The sequence below is a fragment of the Brachypodium distachyon genome, chromosome 1 (assembly GCF_000005505.3).
Source record: "Brachypodium distachyon strain Bd21 chromosome 1, Brachypodium_distachyon_v3.0, whole genome shotgun sequence".
Lineage (NCBI taxonomy): Eukaryota > Viridiplantae > Streptophyta > Magnoliopsida > Poales > Poaceae > Brachypodium > Brachypodium distachyon.
The window spans coordinates 30298027-30318534 of NC_016131.3; the positions used below are offsets into that span (position 1 = coordinate 30298027).

Below are 20508 nucleotides of genomic sequence, written 5' to 3' on the forward strand. Positions count from 1 at the left end.
TACATGCTCCGGCAGGAGTTGCCAGAGGGTACAACCGAAGCTAGAAGGATTATGCGGCGATCGAAAGCTTTTACAGTAATCAACGGCGAGTTGTACAAGCACAACGTCTCCAGCATTTTTCAGAGATGTATTTCACCAGAAGAAGGACATGATATCCTCCTAGATATCCATCAGGGCACGTGTGGGCACCACGCCGGAAGCAAGACAATTGCCGCCAAAGCCTTCAGAGCCGGGTTCTACTGGCCCACGGCCCTACTCGACGCCCAGGCTATCGTCAGCAAATGCGAGGCATGTCAGATGTTCGCCACGAAGCCGCATGCCCCAGCATCCGAACTCAAGACAATTCCCATCGCTTGGCCTTTCGCGCAATGGGGACTCGATACGGTAGGCCCGCTGAGGTAGTCGCATCATGGAGGACATCGCTTTCTGCTAGTTGCGGTTGACAAATTTTCGAAGTGGATTGAAGCCATGCCAATCGCGAGTGCCACATCTGCAACCGTTATTCAATTCTTCAGATCTATCGTTTTTCGTTTTGGTGTTCCTCACAGTATCATCACAGACAATGGAAGCAACTTCAAAGCAGCCGACTTTGAAGACTTCTGCGGGCAGATGGTGATCCGAATCAACTACGCAGCAGTCGTGCACCCGCAGACAAATGGCCAAGTCGAAAAGGCCAACGGTGTTCTCACCGAAGGCATGCGGAAAAGGCTGATGACACCCTTATGGAGAGCAGCTGGCGCATGGGTCGAAGAAATCCCTTTGGTACTCTGGAGCCTCCGGACTACACCCAATTCTTCAACGCAGTTCACCCCTTTCTTCATGGTGTACGGAGCAGAAGCAGTGCTGCCATCCGAAGTAAGGTATAATGCACCTCGGGTCGCAGCATACGTCGGACCAGATTGCACAGAAGGTATGGAAGATGCACTCGACGCAACAGACGAGGCACGCGACATTGCCCTTGCTCGGTCAGCAGTCTACCAACAGAGTCTCCGCAATTCTCACGACCGTCGACTACGCCGTCAATCATTCGTTGAAGGCGACCTAGTCCTTCGGCTGAAACAAAAAGGTCATCACAAATTGGCATCACCATGGGAAGGACCCTACATCATTTCCAAAGTAATCCCAGGAGGCGCCTACATCCTGAAGGATCCAGACACCAGCATCGATTTCGGCATGCCCTGGAACGCCGCACAGCTACAAACAGACTCAGTTTATCTTTTTATCGTCTTCAGTTTCTATTCAGTCATATTATTTTCGTTGGTACGTCATTGGATAAAGACTAGTTTTTTCCTCGTACATGAGCTGAATTACTACATTAAACACCTCCATCTCTTCAACGACCTGAGGGATGTATCTACATAATATCGCTCGAGTGCGGCAACTCCAGCGCCGCAGTTAAAAAACTCCGCGGGTGGCACTCACCCGACAATAAATCAGAACTCGGGGGGCTGCGCGAAACACCCGCGAAAACAAGCATTGTACAAATCATGATTATCCCCGTCTAGGCGAGGACTCCAAACCATCGGCTCGACACTCTCATCAACGGCCGGCGCTCAGGCGCAAGTCTGTCACACTTCGTCACGACACAAGATATTCAACATCGGCAAGCGGGATCAGTGGATAAAGGTACGTATTCCAAATATTTAACTAACAAAGTTTTGGTTGCAGGACACGACAAAAGAAGAGGAAACACAAGCCGTTCGACACCTAATGACAAGAAAAGACTCGGGGGCTGTCCCCCCCCCCCCCCCCCCCCAAAAAAAAACAAGTGCTAAAAACTCAGCAACGCAGTGGAAGTTTATATCATCTCGACAAGGTTGACCAGTTCTCGAGCATGCCACTCGACGGCGTCATAGTAATACTCCATGTTAATCTCGCCATCTTCAAAAAACGGCACTACATGCAGTCCCCCAGATCGAGGCCGGGATATCGAATCCTAACAAAAGCCAGGCCAACGGTGGCGCCAGTTACAAGCTGCTCATGTATATAACTCTTGATGACAGCCGAATCCGTGAACAAACGGACCAAACCCCGGAGACCGTCAAGAACCAGCGTATTTGGGAACAACGCTCTGTGAATGTCAGTCATAATCTGGCGGCACGAGCTCAAACAAGCCTTGGCTCGGGTGGCTCAATCCTGCAGAAGCGGCAATACATACCCCCTATCGGAATCAAACCAGAAGGAAGGAACCGTCGTCCCTGCCCATTGAAGCGTGTTCAGGCGATGACGAACGCGCTCAGCCTCTTTGTGGGATTCAGGGATAATTTCTGCAAAACAAGACAGCTTGTTCAAGATGGAAAGCAATACAGAACGTGCAATCACCACGAACAATGCTTACCGCGCAGATCAGAGCTTATCGAAACAAGCTCCCCCAGGAGAAATTCTTCTCGGGTGGCAGCGGCACGAGCCTTCGATTTCCACACAGCAACCTCCCCGCGAAGCGCCAAGGACTGACGTTTAGCGTCCCTCACGCGATCGCGAACATACACGATCTCATAGGAGCGACTCATCTCGGCGAAAGCAATGAAGCAGCTGATCTCGCCGGATATGCCAATCAATGAGTCCAAACCCGACTATAAATAGTAGACCATGGACTCGGGGGCTACTCCCATCGGGAGCGCTGTCCGCACACCCGACGAAATCTTCCTAACTCAGGATCTGTTCGAGTTCTTTCCTAACTCGACGCAGTTGTCCACGCGCTTGGGGGCTATTGCCATCAGGGGCGCTCTCCGCGTACTCGACGGTAACCCACGCAGCGAATATGGGCAAGATGCACAGCATCTCAACATCGATTTATATAACAGATCCATTACAGTGGCCACATACAGGTTGAATTTTTTTCTTTCGAGTCCATCCCCAACTACAAGCAGTTGGACATGCACTCGGGGGCTACTCCCATCGGGAGCACTGATCGCGCACCCGATACCTTTTCCCTAGGTGCCTACGGTGCGACTTGACTTGCGACCCGGTTCGCCTCAAGCTACGTTTGCTCCGCCTCTTCACGAAGGAAGATGATCCAGCGAGCCGGTTGTAGAGTTCGATCCATCTGGGGTCGAATATCAATCGTCTCCCCAGGCATCACAGGAAGCTCGTGGATGTGAACAAGATCCAAACTAGGGTGCTTCACCAGGAAAAACGCCAAAGGATGTTGAGCGCCCCTGATCATCAAACTCCGGGCAAAATCTTGTATCCCCGTGCCGCCACGAAATTTTTGCATCAAAGCTTCATGTCCTGCAGGCGATCGACGCAAAGGAAACAGGGCTTGGTATACGTGCTCCAACGTCGATCGACAGGAGTCGGCAAAACCCCTATCTAGTCAACACGGTCTTGCATCAATGCTAAAGCTCGGCCCCTGTCTCTGTCATACCAAAAGGATGATCAGTTCGACGTGTTCAACCTGCTCAGTCGGGAGTTTACCCTCTGGGCCTCCGAGTGAGGGTCAAGTTGAAGACCTGAAGCATCAGAATCAATAACATCCACAGTCGCAAAGGCGATAGTCAGTCGAAGGAAAGAAATTCAGTTACCCGCCAATTTCTCGCACATCGTCGACAACTCCTTCATCAGAAATTCCTCTCGGTCAATGGCGGCTTTGGCCTTGGTCCGTTGCACGGCCACCTCCCCCGTGACCACCCGAAGTTTTTGTTCAAGACCCTTCAGTTGGTCCCTCAATATCGTCGGGTCCAGAAGAGAGGCAGGGGAAGGCGCCGGAGTCGCCACGGTAGTAGGCATTGGCTGCAACTGCACGGGAACGGCCTTGACAGGCGGTGTTTCATGCATTTCGTCGTCATCGCTCTACAACGCCAAATAAGATAGAAAAGAAAATATATCTTCAAAAGACGGCCAAGAGACATTCATAATGCATCAAAAGAAGAAATTTCAGGCACCATAGTACGGGTTTATCTTAAACAAAATCATGGCGGAGTCAATACTACGAACTATTACAGTAAGGCAAGAACGAACTTCACGACGAAGGACCAGCTCCCACCTCATCCGTAGCCTCCTGCGTGGTCCGAACAGTCGCCGCGTTCAGTTGCTCGATGACGACGGTGAACTTTTTCGCCAGCTTGCGTCCCCGCTTGACAAAGCGCTTCAACTCGATGACTTGCCCGTCAGGAGTCGTTGGAGCACCAACAGCGACCTTCTGCAGCAGCGCCTGGTTGAGTCCATGCGCGAGCGAGAGGATGAAGGCAGCCTCAGCACCCGCCTGCGTCTGCACCCGAGTGAAGTCTTCAAGTGGATCTTCTCCATCGAAGAAGCTCAGCAGGCCGTCGAGTGAGCTCGGCGCCTCAACGTCGGGATACATGCTCGTAAATAATGACCTCAGCGAGGAAGTCACCTTCGCGAGCATGTCACCCGCATGATTGCACAACTCCCCAACGGAGCCCACCACGCCACTCAATTCAGTGACTTGGTGTTTGCCACAAAGAGAGGACAATGAGCCGAGGGAATCTGTGCCAAAATCACATCAGTCAAAGAAATCAAAGGGGAAAGGAAATATCCTCAGTTATGATTAAACTCACCGGTGAGCGCGTCGACGGCAACCGAAAGTCGTGTCTTCAACTCGTCATCTCGAGAGGCAATCTCCTTCCTCTCGAGTGCAAAGCTCTCCTGTGCCTCCAGGTTGGCCTGCTTGACAGCCACGTCCACCTCGGCACGCGCAGTCGCCAACTCCTTGGCGGAACCAGCAACCAGTTGCTCGTACTTCAACCAGCATTCGTGACTATTACCAACCCCCACGTCGTGTAGTGGGGCTTCTTCAGTCAAACCTGCAAATACAGGCAAGGTTAACAGGCACCAAGTCCGTGCAGACAGTATGAACAGGGATTAAATACAGTTAAAGCTCATACCATTGGCGTGAGCAGCGGTGTCTTTCTCTTGGTTCAGCTCCAGGCGTAGCTGCTGGTTCTCCTCCTCCAGTATCAGGCAGCGATCGCCAAGATCCACCAAATTTTCAACGAAAGACTGCAATTGAGAGAAGCATGAGTGAAAGCCATTGGCACAAAAAAAATTCACTCAGCACTCCCATCGGGAGAACACTCACATGGTTTTCCAAAGCCAAAGCCCCAATACGAAGCTGAGACGCCGAAGTCGACGGTTGCACAATGGTTGGAGTCGGTGCCGTCTCGGGAAGCCTTGCAGGTGGGTTCCTTGCCGGCGAAGAATCTTGCACCTCGCACCGAGCCAAAGAAGCACTCGGTTTTGAAGGACTCCGGGCTGGAGAAACGGCGCGAGAATTCTTGGCCACGGCATCACCATCACTGTGGATTTCGGCTACTCGTTAACTCAGAAAGGAGAACTCCCAACCGACAAAGGAACTGGTTTTTAAACGAACGTACCTGGAGGAGCCACTCGATGACACATCAAATATGCGAAGACGTCCCTTCAGCTTGACAGTGACTTGGCTTTCTTGGTAAGGGGAGCCGACGGAGACGGCGACCGAGGCCTCGGTTCATCGGATGCGGCTGTAGCACTCGACGGAATTGTCTCCTCAGGCACCTCGTGCCGATAAGAGTCTCTAGTCGATTGCTCCGCCTCACTCGACCGACCATGCTTGCGTGATTGATGGTCATCTTCGTCCTCATCCACGTCATCCTCGTAAAGGGTGTCGGAGTTGGAGCAGTCGACCGGTTTGTCATCGTCGACTGGCACCCCTTCGTCCAATGGAGGTTGGCTCATAAGCTCTTGATGGCCCTGCAACAACACTTTTCAATAAAAACTAACTTGGAAATTGCAGAGTAGTAAATGGCAAGTGAGCAAGTAAAAATCACCTCTTCACTCGATCGATCGGGTCCGTAAGGCGGCAGAGGCGACTCCAGATCTTCCAAGGTGATCTCTTTTCGAGTGACTACCCTTACTCGAGTCAGAAGGTCCTCGTCCGATAGCTCCTGCGCACAGAATCGAGTGGAGTCTGACGGCCCCGAGTACTCCCACATGGAGTGGACTCGAGCCTGGATCGGATGAATCCGCCTCTTCATGAAAATAGCGATGAGCTGCAGACCACTCACCTCTCTCTCGGGAGTCTTTTGAAGTTCGACCACTTGCTTCAGCAAAACAGTAGCTTATGCATCTTCTTCGGCTGTCAGCTCATGGTTCCAAGACTTCAACTTTCTCACTTGAGTAGAGGCGGAGAACTCGGGCAGGCTGAAATCCTTGCCATCGACTGGCTCATCCTGGAGGTAAAACCACCGACTCCTCCACTGCTGCACCGACTCGATCTGTTGAAGGGAGAAGTACTGAACATCTCCACGGACTTGGATGTTCGCTCCGCCGGTCTTGTAGATCCAGTCGCCTTTACCCTGCCGCTTGATGATGAATAGCTTCTTCCACAAACCCTAGTGGGGTTTCACACCGGTAGCACTCACAAAGCGTGATTAAACATGCAATGTGCAGGTAGCTATTGGGCGTCAGATCATGCATCTGAAGCCCATACGCCAGCAGCAGCGTGTGGAAGAAGAAATGGACGGGGAGAGAGAGGCCGCGGATAACGAAAACGTAGAAAATAACTCGCTCCCCAGGCCTGGGACGAGGATTTACCTCGTTTCCCGGGACACGAACCTTGCCGAAGTCCTCACCGGGAATGAGCCCGTGCTTCCGCATCACCGAGAAATGGCGCGCCAAGATCCCAGAGAGCTTCCACTCCCCGATTTTCTTGTCACCGCCAGGCACGGCGTCAGCAGTCTTCTTGGATTTCTTGTCCAAGGCGGGGGGGGGGGGGGGGGAGGGGAGCATCGCAAGATGCCTTCTTGCCATCAGCAGCGGCGCTGGCACCGGCGGTCGTGGAGATTTTCTTCCTGCCCATGGCAGCAAGCGCGCGATGGCAGTGGTCGATGAAGTGGGGAGCAAGGGCGACGGAGAGGAGGCTAGGTTTGGGCAAGAGAGCAGAGCGCAGAACGAAGATGCAATGAAGTGTAGAAGACAAGGGGACGAAATAAGGCAGGAAGAAGACGATTGATAACAGGAAGGAGCGAAATCATCGCCGTACGATTCAGAATGATGCCACGTGTTTCGCATCGACGTATGACGCGTGGCCCCAGCAGAAACGAGCCGTTTCTCCTTCCATCGGTTCAGGAACCCACGACATCTATTATTGCGCCTAAAATCTTGCGCACGTCGTATGGTCAAATCAAACTGACCACATCCACAGTACTCAATTCGGTCCATGCATAAAGCATAAGGTACGTCCCATCGACTGCCCAGACCATTTCTTTAATCAAAACGTCAGCAAAGACGTCATGTCAAGCTCTAGAAAACTCAGGGCTGCCACCCGACGGTACAGGAACTCGAAGTGTACCCCACTCATGGTCACTCAACAGCAATATCCAGGTCGCACAGACTGCGAAACAAACCCGAAGCCAGGTTCATAATGTGAAGGTAAGACCCGATGGTTTTTCATTGGGCCTGGAAATCAGCATCATCAGGCGATTCCAGATTATCCATGCGCTTGCATAAAGAAAAGATCCCAACAGACGCGTTGGTTGATCGCCTCACAGTACTGGATTTCGAGTCTGTAAAGCCCCCGGCAGGTTTGACTCGAATACCGCCAGTTATCCAGGCTCGAGCCTGGGGACTCGAGTGCTGATGTATGCTAACAGAGTTTTTGCCCCAGTACAATTAATTGGACTCGACCGATCGAGTATTCCAGGCGCGTTTCGCAACCATCCCACACAGTATCAGTACCATTCGCAGAAACGCTGTGGTTCCGGGCCACAGGTCAGGGATTCCCTAGATTTGGGTCTGACAAACATTTGAATCAATTGACTGATGAACAGTTAAAGCAAGAAGACTATCTGCGTCTTGACATACAGTTGATAACTGAAAACTCTTGAGTCCCTAACTGACGAGGGAATGACCCTTCGAGTCCTCAACCTTCATAAACTCGATACAGCCCAACAGGGGGTCCATTCGAAGGCCCATCAAGTATATGCAGGTCGAATCTCTCAAAGTGCGGCTCAAGCCAAGGAGCATAATCTTTTCGTACCAGAATAAACTGATTTGATTGTAACCTTCCCGATTATCACGTCCGAGACCTAGCCGCAAGTATATAAGGCTAGGAGGGGGAGTCGGGAAGGAGGAGCCCTTTAGACACATGGCAGATCCATCTGCGCATCATAGCTTCATAGTTTTCCTGTAATCTTGATCAAATAATACACCAAAAGCAGGACGTAGGGGTATTACCTTCCGAGGACCCCGAACCTGTAAATCGCTGGTGCACCCCGTGCTCTCCCTCAGTCGAAAACCCTTGAGTCACGGTATTGCCGAGGTAGCCCCTCGTCAGGGACGTACCACGTGTTCAACCCGTCCACCGGCCAAATGGCGGCACTCCCAGAGGGCCGGCCCACGGGCCGCCGTGTCAAGGAGGAGGCCGATGATCACCAAAAGTATTCGAGCTTAGGGATCGGCTATGGCGCGCGTACAAGGAGGCACAAAGTCGTGCGCATCTACTACCGTGGCTGTGACACCAAGAAACCCCCGTGGTGTGAAGTCTACGTGGTCAACGGCTCCACGGGGCTCTGGAGGCCCGCGGCCGGCGGCGCGCCGGAGAAACCGGCTGGCTGGGTAAACCGGAACGAGGCGAGCGTGTTTGCGCAAGGCGCGTGCACTGGTTCGCCAAGCGCAGCCTCGACTCCCCACCCAAAGACTTGTTCATCGTGTCCTTCTCTCTCACCGGCGAGAAGTTTGGGACTTTGTCGTTGCCGCCACTCGGCACAGAGAGACATCTTGTATCTAACGACCAGCTGACGGATCTCGGTGGCCGCCTATGCCTCTTCAGAACTGAACTGAACATATTCAGCGGGGCGCCGCGTCTGTACTACATCTGGCTACTCCGCGGACATGAAACCGAAGGCACGTGGGACCTGAATTACCGAATCGACGTGTACAAGTTACCATGGGAGATGGCTAGCAGCTTCGTGTCGTACGGCGGGAAAGGGGTCATCCCACTCGCCAGCGCTGACGTCGACAACCGCCGCATCGTCCTGATACAACCACGTCACCGCTTATCCTACATATTCAGCTCCAAGAATACTCTCAAGGATACGTTCAGCTTCGAGATGTGCACGTATGCCCCTGGGACTAACGATCTGGAGAACCTCCTGGAGCCATGCAGCCATGTACGAGGAGAGCGTCGTCTCCCCCGGGCAGCCGTGCGAGGACATCATCTTCGCCATGTCGCTGGTGCTGCGAGAGCTGTCGGCGCACACCCTTGCGAGGCTTAAGTTTGCTTGCCGGAGCTGGCGCGCCATGATTGAGAGCAAGGACTTCTGGGAATTACGACGTAGCAAGGCCCCGTGGGGTTTTACTCCGTCCGTCCCATGATTTTTTCTTAAATTTGCTGGATGTATCTATTCTAAAAGACATCTAAATACATGAAATATTTCGACAAAATTATGAGACCGAGAGAGTATTTTGTAAGTTAATTGAAATCTAGACAATTAATGGGTTGGAGGGAGTAGTTTAGTTTGCCCGTATGCTTGACTGCAAAGCAGTGGGAATATATATTCGTTTTTGCGGGTCTTTCGCACAGAGACCTTGAACTACACCGCACAAGCAGGGCTGCAGAGGCAGGGGACCGCCAGGACATTTGAGGCCCTACGGTGCTCACTGCTCAGTCTCCTCTCGCGGCAGCGGCGCGCGACGACGACAGGTCGCAGGCGCCCGGGGGATCCCCGACGACCTGTATTGGACGAACCATGGATTTGCACGAGGTTCCCGTTACAATTATGGAGACGGTCGATTAGATAGGACTAATTAATTAATCAAGTACGGAATAGTAATTAGCAGGCTGCTATATTAACGAAGCTTTTTACATTATTCATTATTAAGATGCCAATACACGGCTGAAATTACTCATGAGCAGCCTGACTCATGCAGGAGCACCCTGGCTACTTGCTGACTGCCGTACGACCTCCGGGTCTGTCGCCGTAGTCTCCCTTCGCGCGCGTCCTATCTATACGTCCGCCTCCTCCAGCGCCGCTCCAGGCGCCTCCTGCTTGGCCACCGGCCCCCTTGGCACCGCCGCCGCTCCCGCCGCCTTGTCCGCCACCTCCACCGCCAGCTCCCTTTCCTCCTCCACCTCCCGCTCCAGCGCCGCTCCGTCCGTCTCCGCCGCCGCCCTTACAGCCGCCCCATCCGCCTGTTCCGCCGCCGCCGCCGCCGCCGCCGCCGCTATCGCCCTTGCTGCCCATGTCTCTAGCCTGGATTGGTCTAAGAAGAAGCTATTCTTGTGTGTAGCTTAGAGATGAAGCGAACTATGTGCTGCTCTTTATAGAGCAAAAGGCTAGGTGATGGATGCTCGAGGGGAAGCGGCTGGGAACATCAAGGAAGCATCGGTATATTTATTTTTATGCATGCAGCGTCAGCACGCACCCTTATCCAAAAGCAGGTCACCCATTCTTGTCTTGTTCATTTCGTTAGTAGTAATATGCAGGTAATTAAAAAGCAATCTTGCTCCAGCACACGCATATCAAGCATAGGGTGGATTAATTCCCTTGTTGTTATTTTTTTAGCACACAATCGTAGTAGATAAGTATAAGTAGACAAGAACGACACACATAATAAAAACGGTAGGCAACTTAGAAACTGCGGATGAAAGCGAATCATGTGCACCCGTATGGGTTTTGATGATTCATGATAAAATGGTTAAGTGACTAATGTGCAAATTGAGTGTTTCAGATGCTGACTAATGTGCAAATTGAGTGTTTCAGATGTTTAGCCTCATGGATGAAGAGTTCCAACTGGCATTGGTGATCCCTCAAAATTGAAGATAGGAAAAAGGCATAAAGCATCAAGCCTTACGGGTAGGTTAAGGATGTTTCCTAGAATTTCTGTGAAGAATTGTCTTCACTTTGAGTATAAGACAAGCCGTACTATTAAGAGCAATCAAAGTGTGATTTGCCTCAACCAGTCTGTGAAGGCCTGAAGATTGCCTCTGCGAAGAAAGATCCATCACGAGTAACTCGGTGAGACTTTGGTCTTAGATCAGGAGAATTGTGTGGACTTGTGTGTCCGCGAATCTTGTGTGATTCAACCCTCTCAACGGAGACGTAGGATTGTGCCAACAATCTGAACTTCGGGAAACAAATCATCGTGTCTCTGTGTCCGGATGATACTTTTCCTCATCTTTTTATCTTCTGTCTTCAGTTACTGTTTTCTTCACTATATTCCACTGTTGTAACTCTGCTAAGACTAAGAACTGCGTTTTGTCTTCACTTGTTTCATAATGTTTGAAGAATCTGTTTTAATTTGAAGTAAAATTTGATAATCTTCAATTGACCCCCCCCCCCCCCCCCCCCCGCCTTCTTGAAGACATACTCGATCTTTCAGGAGACAACCATGAAACTGCACCAAAAGTACAGTTGACGAGCGACCAGAAAGTATCATCAAAGGCTCAAAGCGCCCATGCTCATGTGCAAAGATAAGACTGCATAGTTGTCTACATATCTCACTGGTAAGATTCAATCTACTCAATCTGTTCCATATTAAGTGTCGAACATTACATATATTTAGACGCTTTTAGATATAAATACATTTATATTTGGGAAAATTTGAGACACTTAATGTGGGATGGAGGGAGTAACAAAGAAAGACGGAGCATCCCTCTCCGGTGCCTTCTTTTATATATTGTGTGTGTCAAGTGTGAACATCGTTAGCACCATAACACCGACCTTGCAATTCTTTAGCAAGAATCGTCATTTGTGATTAGCGCGATCTGGTCGAAACTCAATCAGAACGGCGGAATAGGAAGTAGGAAGCGTTGGTGATGGGCCGGGAGAGCAAAGGGCAGCCTGCTGGGCCTAGGCCTTTTAGGCATTTATAATTGGGCCTATTAGTCATATTATATCCCCGGGGGGTCGCCCCTTTTGTCCTCTCGAAACTCGTTTAGCGGTGAGGTAGACCAAGCACACAAGAAAACAACAGTCATGTTTTTTCATAGGTGCCCACGTATTTTTTTTTAAAAAAAACAGCATGTACAATAGTTTATCCTGTTTTGATTTGATAACTTCATATTACAAATGTAAACTAACCATAGAGTTTAAGTTATCTCCCTGGACTCCAGTACCGGTTATAACACAACCCTCAACTATTCGTATCATTGAAATTACATCCTCACCCAACCAAAGGATGGCTTTTCACGTATGTGGCCAGACTTGACCGAGTCAACTATTTTTCAGTCCAAAAAATTGTGATTCTTCTGGAGAAAATAAAAAATCTTGTTGTCAACCCACTATCAAAAATTTCAGCTTCATTGAGCAAAGGACCGGTATTATGTTTGAGGCTTACATTTCGAGTCGACTGCCACATTTTTTTCTTCAATTTTAGCTAAACGTGGGGTAAATCGATTAAGGTTTACGAGGATGCAAGAGCCCGCCGGCACGACCCGCTTCTTGTCATCTTTTTCCGGCCGACGTGACCAACGTCGTCCCGGCCGGTGCATGCATTGGTTCAGAAAACGGCGGGGTGCACAGTACGTACAATCAAACCAAGCGTGGTTGCCCATCATTCGGCCATATCAGCGTCCATCCCCGAGATCGAGATCCTTCCCATGCAGCGCATTTAGCTAGCTAGCACGTTCCATTCAGCAGCACTGCAGCAGCATCGTGTCGTCCCCCTCGATCTTAATTCCTTTCCGAGCTGGTTCATGCACGCCACGGCCTATAAAATGCGGGTGGACCTCCGGCACAAATACACTCCACTCCCGATATCCTGATCTCCACTAGCTCGAACACGCCTCGCTAATTAACTCCGAGCAAACCACGCTAGCAAAGCATGGGGAGCAGCAAGGCCGTCGTCTGTGCGCTGGCGTTCGTTCTGCTGCTGGCCGCGGAGACGGCGGCGGGGGCATCGTGCGACGCGACGGCGCTGAGCCCGTGCGTGGGCGCCATCATGCTGGGCGGGGCCGTGACGCCGGGCTGCTGCGCCAGGCTCAAGGCCCAGCAAGGGTGCCTGTGCCAGTACGCGCGTAACCCGTCCTACGCCGGCTACGTCGGCAGCCCGAGGGCGCAGGGCGTCGTCCAGGCGTGCGGCCTCCCCAAACCCAAGTGCTGAACAATCGATCGCCCGGCCGGCAATCCGGCATGGGCGCGGCACGGCCGGGCGTACGGACGGACGTGTTCACGATGCCATGTGCGTACGTACCGGTCGGTGGTCTCTACGTATTTGTAATGTATAATACGCGGTCGACGCCGTCGAGCTAGCTCGAGCTAGAGCCAGTACACGTATGTGTAGCACGTGCGTGTGTGTACGTTTGGGCTGGCTGGCTGACTGAGGGTCGATCTAAATAAACGTGTGGTTGCTAGCAGGCGCATATAGCACGTGCGTATGCCATACATGTGTACGTTTTAATGTTCTACTACTGTCAGGAATGAATAAATTTTCTGGAGCAACTAGCCACGCTACGTGCTCTTTGTTGTTTGTGCTTCAGTCGGTGTTTACTACGGAGTAGAACTTTAGATGCAAAAACCAAGTTACCAACGGCGGCGGTCCTTCTATTTTTTCATTTTTGCTATTCGGCGGTCTACTGAACTGACCTCACTGTTTCACTAGGGAAAACATCTGAATAATTCCACCATCTGATGGGCCCGGAGAAAAGCACGTAAAACTGTGAGTCTACAATAAAGCTTAAGAAATACCCCTCTGTTTTTCATAATTATATGGAACGGAGAGAGTGATAATGTATCTTAAAGTAAGGTAGGGATGTCTCATTCTCTATTCTCTAGGAGGGACACATGGCAAGTTTAGGCCAAAACAACAACACACTGGCAAGATAGCGTCTCGAGGGCAGGTCGCCTGGTCGGGTCTTTGGTTTTGTCAATCGAGGGCATTCACTAACGGTCAACATTAAACCTACTCGCACGTAAACTATACAAAACTGACGATTGGAAAACTAGGGATTAAACTAGACTTCCATAACCACTCATGGACAGAAAATATTTTTTTTTTTGTAAATTATTTTACCTTTCGAGAAAAAAACCCGATGATACGTTGTACGGTCCCCATCCCGACTGACCTTTTTTTTTTTGCTTGCGAACGGCTATGGACTGTGGTTGCCCTGTCAATCTCACTTGTGCTTTATTCTGGTTCGAAAAACACATAGTACCAGTAAATAAAAAAAATGCAAGAAGCTCGTTGGCGTCTAACTAAACAAAATATACTTCATGTATCTAGACATCTTTTAAAAATAGATACATTTATATTTAAATAAATTTGAGTCAATAATTTAAGATCAGAGAGTAACATTTGCAGCCATTCAAACTTTCCAAGGCGTCAAGCCGGCCGGCTAGTGCATTGGCCATTCCAACTACAGTGAACGGTCCCCATTGCGAGTGACTGTTGTTTTTGCTTGCAAACTGCTGCTGACTGCGGTTGCCCCGTCAATCTCACCTGTGCTTTATTCTGGTCCGAAATATATATATAGAAAATGTAAGGTGTCGTCAGGCGGTCCGATAGTGCCTTGGCCATTCCAACTACAGTTATCTTCCCCCACTGCATTGGCCAAGTGCAGTACTCCCTGTTCTCCCAAGCTTTCTTCGGCATGGGGTTTTGGATTTTGAGTGCCCCATAAGAGATGGCCTAAGAAGTCAACTATACAAAAGAAATGAAGAAACACACAGACACAGTTGGAGAATATATTAATACTGGTTGGCAGAGAATATATAACTAACATATTCTGCCTCTGTAAAAAAGTGCCGATCGCGACAGAACAGTCAAGCGACGAGAAGACTAATTTTTCTTGCAAACTGTGACTCCTGTCCGGCCCAGCTTATCTTACCGTCATTCTGTCAATCTCAGCTCTTTATGCAGGCCCGTAAACGACCAAAACGATGTTTGGAATAAGCTCGTTGGCGCCTAGCTAGGTAACCTAGCATTTGCAGCCCCTCCACTCAACTCAAGGCGTCAACCAAAAAGTATCTTCAGTTATCTTCACCCACTGCATTGGCCAACTGCTGCAGAGTGTTGGACAAGAGGAAAGGTGTACGCTCCCAAGCTCTCTCTCGCCGAGCCGCGCGCGTCCCCAGCCATGGCCTCCGGCCGCGACCACAGAGAGCACGCGGTGCCTCTGCTCGCCCACCCTCCCGCCGAGGTCCCGCCTCTCTCGCGATAAAATTCCTTTCCCTGTAATTTCTCTCTCACTTGATGTCCTGAAAACAAACTGTTTGATTGGTGGATTTTCGGCACAGACGACGGAAGCATACACCACGGACGGGTCTCTAGATTTCGACGGGAACCGTGCGCTGAAGCATCGCACGGGCGGATGGCGCGCGTGCCGCTCAGTTCTCGGTAATTCTTCTTCTTCCAGCGGATATCTTCAACAATATCAATTTCACCTGTTCTTAGCCGTGTGACGAAGATGAACTGATGATTCTACGTACGTACTCTTGCCGACTGCAGGCACCGAGTTCTGCTACTGCCTGGCCTTCTACGCCATCTCGTACAACCTGGTCACTTACCTCACCGGCGTCCTGGGCCAGAGCAACGTAGACGCGGCCAGGAGCGTGTCCACGTGGCAGGCCACCTGCTTCCTCACGCCGCTCGCCGGCGCCGTCGTCGCCGACTCCTACTGGGGACGGTACCGCACCATGGTCGTCTCCTGCTCCGTCGGCGTCGCGGTCAGAAATTGAAACATGCAAGAAAATTCAGAGCAAAGTGTTCGAAGAATTCCGGCGTTCTGAAGAATTTCGATCGCCCCTGTTTTGAGCAGGGCATGCTGATGACGGCGCTCTCGGCGTACCTGCCGCTGCTGGCCCAGATGAACGGCGGTGCGTGGTTCAGAGGCCTGATCGCGACGTCAAACATGGCGTCGGCCCAGGGCCTGGTCCTGTTCCTGGGCCTCTACATGATCGCGTTCGGGCTGGGCGGGCTCCGGCCCTGCCTGATGTCCTTCGGCGCCGACCAGTTCGACGACGGCGACCCGGCGGAGCGCGCCACCAAGGGCTCCTACTTCAACGGGTACGTCTTCACCATGCACTGCGCGTCCGCGCTCTCCAGCACCGCGCTCGTCTGGGTCGAGGACCACTACGGCTGGGCCCTGGGCCTGACGATCCCGGCGGCCGTCCTCGCTGTTGGGCTCTCCTGTCTCGTCGCCGCGTCACGGAACTACAGGTTCCAGCGGACACGTGGCAGCCCTCTCACTAGTGTCTGCCAGGTCGTCGTCGCCGCCGTCAGGAAGTTCGACATCGAGCCGCCGGCCGATTGCTCTCTCCTCCACGAGCTGCCGGAGGATGACTCCGGCATGAAAGGAGTTCAGACTCAGAGGATCGAACACACCAGTGATCTCCGGTTAGTTCAATGGATCAGCTAACTGCTTGTTTGACCCGATTCTTGAATCTTGACTTGAAACGTGTATCTGCTGCTTGCTTGATCAGATTCTTTGACAAGGCCGCCATTGTGGCGGCATCGGACAAGGAGGCAGGACTCGCGCCGGCGCCTCGCAGCCCGTGGAGGCTCTGCGCCGTGACGCAGGTGGAGGAGCTGAAGATCCTCGTGAGGATGCTGCCGCTGTGGGCGACCGTGGTCTTCTTCTACGCCGTGTCGACGCATGTCACGTCCACGTTCGTGGAGCAAGGCATGGCAATGGACGCCGCCGTGGGCTCCCTCCGTGTCCCGCCGGCCTCGCTGTCCTTCTTCGACATCCTGACGGTCATCGTCCTGGTCCCGCTCTACGACCGGGCCTTCGTGCCAGCAGCCAGGCGGCTCACGGGGAAGGACAAGGGCGTCACGGAGCTGCAGAGGGTCGGCGCCGGCCTCGCCATGCCGGTGCTCGCCATGGCCGCCGCCGCGCTCGTCGAGACGCAGCGGCTCCGCGCGGCGAAGGCGGAGGGGGCGAAGACGAAGATTAGCGTGCTGTGGCAGGCGCCGCAGTACGCGCTGGTGGGCGTGGGCGAGGTGCTCACCACCATCGGGCAGCTCGACTTCTTCTACGGCCAGGCGCCGCCCGCCATGAAGACGCTGTGCACGGCGCTCGGGTTCCTCGCCGTGGCGGCCGGGGGATACCTCAGCTCGTTGCTGCTCACCGTCGTGCAGTGGGCCACGGCCACCGGCGGCCGGGCCGGGTGGATCCCTGATGACCTCAACGAGGGCCACCTGGATCGCTTCTTCTGGATGATGGCCGGGCTGGGCTGCTTGAATCTGACGGCGTTCGTGAGCTGCGCCACGAGGTACAAGTACAGGAAGGCTTGATTAATCTTGAGTAGTTGAGTGTTGTCAGTTCGTCGATCTCCGAGGGCATCGAGTTTTGTGCTGCGAGCAATGCATGATGGCACACGTGATGTGATGCCAATATGCGGCAGAACATTTCCTCGGGAATCGAGAAACATTTTCACGAATATGGACATCGTTGATGTACAGAACAATTCGCTTTCAGAAAAGAAGGACATGACCGCACTTGATACTGTGTTGGGTGTCGAACTGTCGATGTCTGGCATCTTTTTTTTTTTAAACAGTGGGCGCCCCCACCGATTTCTATTAGAGAAACCGCCCCCAAGTTTTACACCGAAAGGAGACTACAAAAGAAAGGGGAGAAAAAAACAAGAAACAAAAACAAAGAAGTCACTAGAATAGCTACCACCGTCTCTCAGGTCATGCCCCTGGCAAGACTAAAACTCTTCAGTAGAGTAACACCCATACAACCGACCAAAACTAAGAAGTGGAAACAAAAAAGCAGAAGGGAGACGAAACACGTCAACACTGGAGGCGCCGGTTCGCAGGTGCCCATCCATATCTTCTGGAGAGAGCTTCTGTTACCACCGTCTTCAGCATGTTCACCCCAGCTTCAAGTTTTCTTCGGTTTCGTTCTTTCTGCAAAATGATCCAGGAAGTCAAAAGATGACAGATCTGGAAGATAATACTCACTGGATCATCAGGGTATTGTTTCTTGAAGCATGCAGCATTCCTAACTTTCCAAATAGTCCACACCACGGCTGATCCCCACACCAGGACCAGCGCCTGTTGGTCCACAGGAAAGAAGGCCACCCAATCACCCAGGAAATCACCAGCCCCATCTGGTGGTCCGACTAACTGGAAGGCAAATATCATCACCTGCCAAATAAATCTAGCAAGCGGGCACTGGAATAACAAGTGATCTACAGTTTCATTCTGGGCACAAAAATGACACTGAACATTTCCAGTCCAGCCTCTTCGCAGCAAGTTATCTTTGATCAGGATACTATTTCTGATCATGAGCCAGATAAAAATCCTGACCTTTAGTGGAATCTTGATCTGCCATAGGTTTTTGAACTGAAAGAGGGATGTAGCTCTCAATTGCAGATGCATAGATCTGACAGAGAACACACCAGTCTGACCAATGTTCCATCTAACCGAATCAGGGTCAGAGCTCAGAGAAACTCCTTCAACAATAGTTCTAAGCTGCTCCCATTGTTCAGCAGTTTCCCCCCAAAGACTCCTTCTCAGTCTAATACAGGAAATGCCTTCTAACACCACCTTTTTGAGAGAGATATCTTTGGAGAACGAAATATGAAAGAGCCTTGGGAATCTGAAAGCAAGAGGCCTATCTTCAAACCATCTATCCTTCCAGAACAACGTTTTCTCACCATTGCAACCACTCTATCAGTGAATGTCTAGAACAGGTGGTTAACTCCTAGCAGTCCTTGCCAAAAATAAGAGCACCCAACTCCTAATTTCTGTAGAGCCAGACATTTGTGGTGTAAGTACTTCTTTGTCAGCATATCCTGCCAGGTCCCCCAAGTATTTTCAAGTTTCCACAAGTTTCCACGACCATTTGCATAGCAAGCTTTTGTTCATATCAGACAAGTCCAGAATTCCCATACCACCATAGTCTTTTGGCAAGCACACAGTGGGCCAATTTACAAGGTGATATTTCTTTTTATCCTGAGTCTCCTGCCACAATAATCTTGCTCTATGGAAATCCAGCCTCTTCACAACACCTTTTGGAGCTTCCAGGAAGGAGAACACTACTAAGACAGGCATTAACCAGGACTGCCCTGCCACCCATTGACAAGAGGTTTCCTTTCCAGCTAGCTAGCTTTTTCTCCATCTTCTCCTCCACAGGTTTCCAATGGGAGTTATTCAACCTTTTGACATCTACTGGATGCCCAAATAGGTGAAATGGAGGCTCCCTTCATGACATGTAAAGATGTCACTATAAGCTGCACTCCTAGTCTTTGCCTCACCCAGACAGTACAATTCACTCTTATGAAAATTAATCTTTAGTCCAGAGACTTGTTCAAACACACATAGGATCATTTTCAGGTTTCTTGCATTTTGCAAGTCATCTTCCAACAAAAATATGGTGTCATCAGCATATTGCAACATGGCCAGCCCACCATCTACCAGATTAGGCACAAGCCCTCTGATGATCTCTTGATCCATTGCTTTCTGAACAAGCATGTGTAGCCCTTCAGCAATGAGATTGAACAGAAGTGGAGATAGTGGATCCCCCTGTCTCACTCTCTTGAAAGTAGAGAAGTAGGGCCCCACCTGGTCATTTACTTTGACAGCAACTCTCTCTCTCTCTCTCCCCCCCCCCCCCCCCCCCCTTAACAATTTTCATGATCCAGTCACACCATAGATCTCCAAATCCCTTCATCTGCATTATCTGATACAAGAAATGCCACTTCACTTTATCATATGCTTTTTCGAAATCAATCTTTAGCAGCAGGCCAGCCTTCTTGTTGTGATGGAGTTCATGCAGAGTCTCATGGAGAACAACAATCCCTTCCATAATGTACCTCTCCTTGATAAAAGCAGTTTGAGTATCTGCAATGACCTTATGAACAATCTTCCCCAACCTATTTGCCAGCACTTTTGAGAGTATTTTATAACTCACATTCAACAAGCATATGGGCCTGAATTTCTGAATCACAGAGGCATCAGGCACTTTATGAATCAGAGTAATGATTCCATGATTCAACCTCTCAACAGACATATTTCCAGCATGAAAAGCATCAAAGAGTTCTTTAAGATCACCTTTGATAACTTCCCAGAACTGCTGGTAGAACTCTGCAGGGAAGCCATCAGGGCCTGCAGACTTGTTATGTTTCATCCCAAAAACAGCATCTTTAATTTCCTCCAGGGTGGAAGGTACAGTCAAAAGAGCTCTATCATCAGAACTTAATTGCTCACACTGCCTGAAAAGTTTTGCTTTTCTTTTCGAGAAACAAAATTTAACACAATTTTTCGACGGGATCAGTTCATCGAGAAGGTGAGCTGTGGCAGGGGCGCTGCGGGCACCACCACCACCACCACGAGAATTCGTTCATTTCTCTCCCAATCCATCTGGATCGATGGGTTTGGGTTCAAGTGAACAGGCCCTGAGACGTAAATTCTTAAAACGTCTTATACCTCTAGTATGTAACTTCCATTCCTAAATTTTTGTCATGATTTTAGTTCAAATTTGGTATTGTTCAGGCGCAGGTATTTCTCCATCAACGCTGTCGACCATCAATTGCACGTTGTAATTCATGTCCGGAATGCCTTTTTGATCCAAACTTTGGGTTTATAAAAGTGTAGTTGTGGCACGTGTAGGTTACGAAA

At 50.8% G+C, this 20508-nt stretch overlaps 2 protein-coding genes and 1 long non-coding RNA gene across 3 annotated transcripts; all 3 read left to right on the top strand.

Moving 5' to 3' along the window:
- Positions 1-10161: 10161 nt before the first annotated feature.
- LOC112271599 lies at positions 10162-11098 on the top strand. Its single transcript, XR_002964869.1, has 2 exons — positions 10162-10328; positions 10704-11098. It is a non-coding gene; the product is annotated as an uncharacterized LOC112271599 (long non-coding RNA).
- A 1591-nt stretch (positions 11099-12689) lies between these two features.
- Positions 12690-13419, top strand: LOC104581504 (probable non-specific lipid-transfer protein 2). Its single transcript, XM_010229138.3, has one exon. The coding sequence runs from the start codon at positions 12766-12768 to the stop codon at positions 13042-13044; it is 279 nt and encodes a 92-aa protein (XP_010227440.1). The 5' UTR covers positions 12690-12765; the 3' UTR covers positions 13045-13419.
- A 904-nt stretch (positions 13420-14323) lies between these two features.
- On the top strand, positions 14324-17387 carry LOC100830992 (protein NRT1/ PTR FAMILY 8.3). Its single transcript, XM_010229139.3, has 5 exons — positions 14324-15079; positions 15177-15276; positions 15388-15605; positions 15698-16275; positions 16362-17387. Exons 1-5 carry the CDS (start codon positions 15017-15019, stop codon positions 17173-17175), a joined length of 1773 nt encoding a protein of 590 aa, XP_010227441.1. The 5' UTR covers positions 14324-15016; the 3' UTR covers positions 17176-17387.
- Positions 17388-20508: the final 3121 nt, after the last annotated feature.

Bases quoted from the DNA above. Each gene is read 5' to 3' on its own strand.
- LOC104581504 (XM_010229138.3), top strand. From the start codon at position 12,766: ATGGGGAGCAGCAAGGCCGTCGTCTGTGCGCTGGCGTTCGTTCTGCTG.
- LOC100830992 (XM_010229139.3), top strand. From the start codon at position 15,017: ATGGCCTCCGGCCGCGACCACAGAGAGCACGCGGTGCCTCTGCTCGCC. The intron at 15,277-15,387 runs GTAATTCTTCTT...TGCCGACTGCAG, and splicing joins CGCGTGCCGCTCAGTTCTCG to GCACCGAGTTCTGCTACTGC. The intron at 16,276-16,361 runs GTTAGTTCAATG...TTGCTTGATCAG, and splicing joins GAACACACCAGTGATCTCCG to ATTCTTTGACAAGGCCGCCA.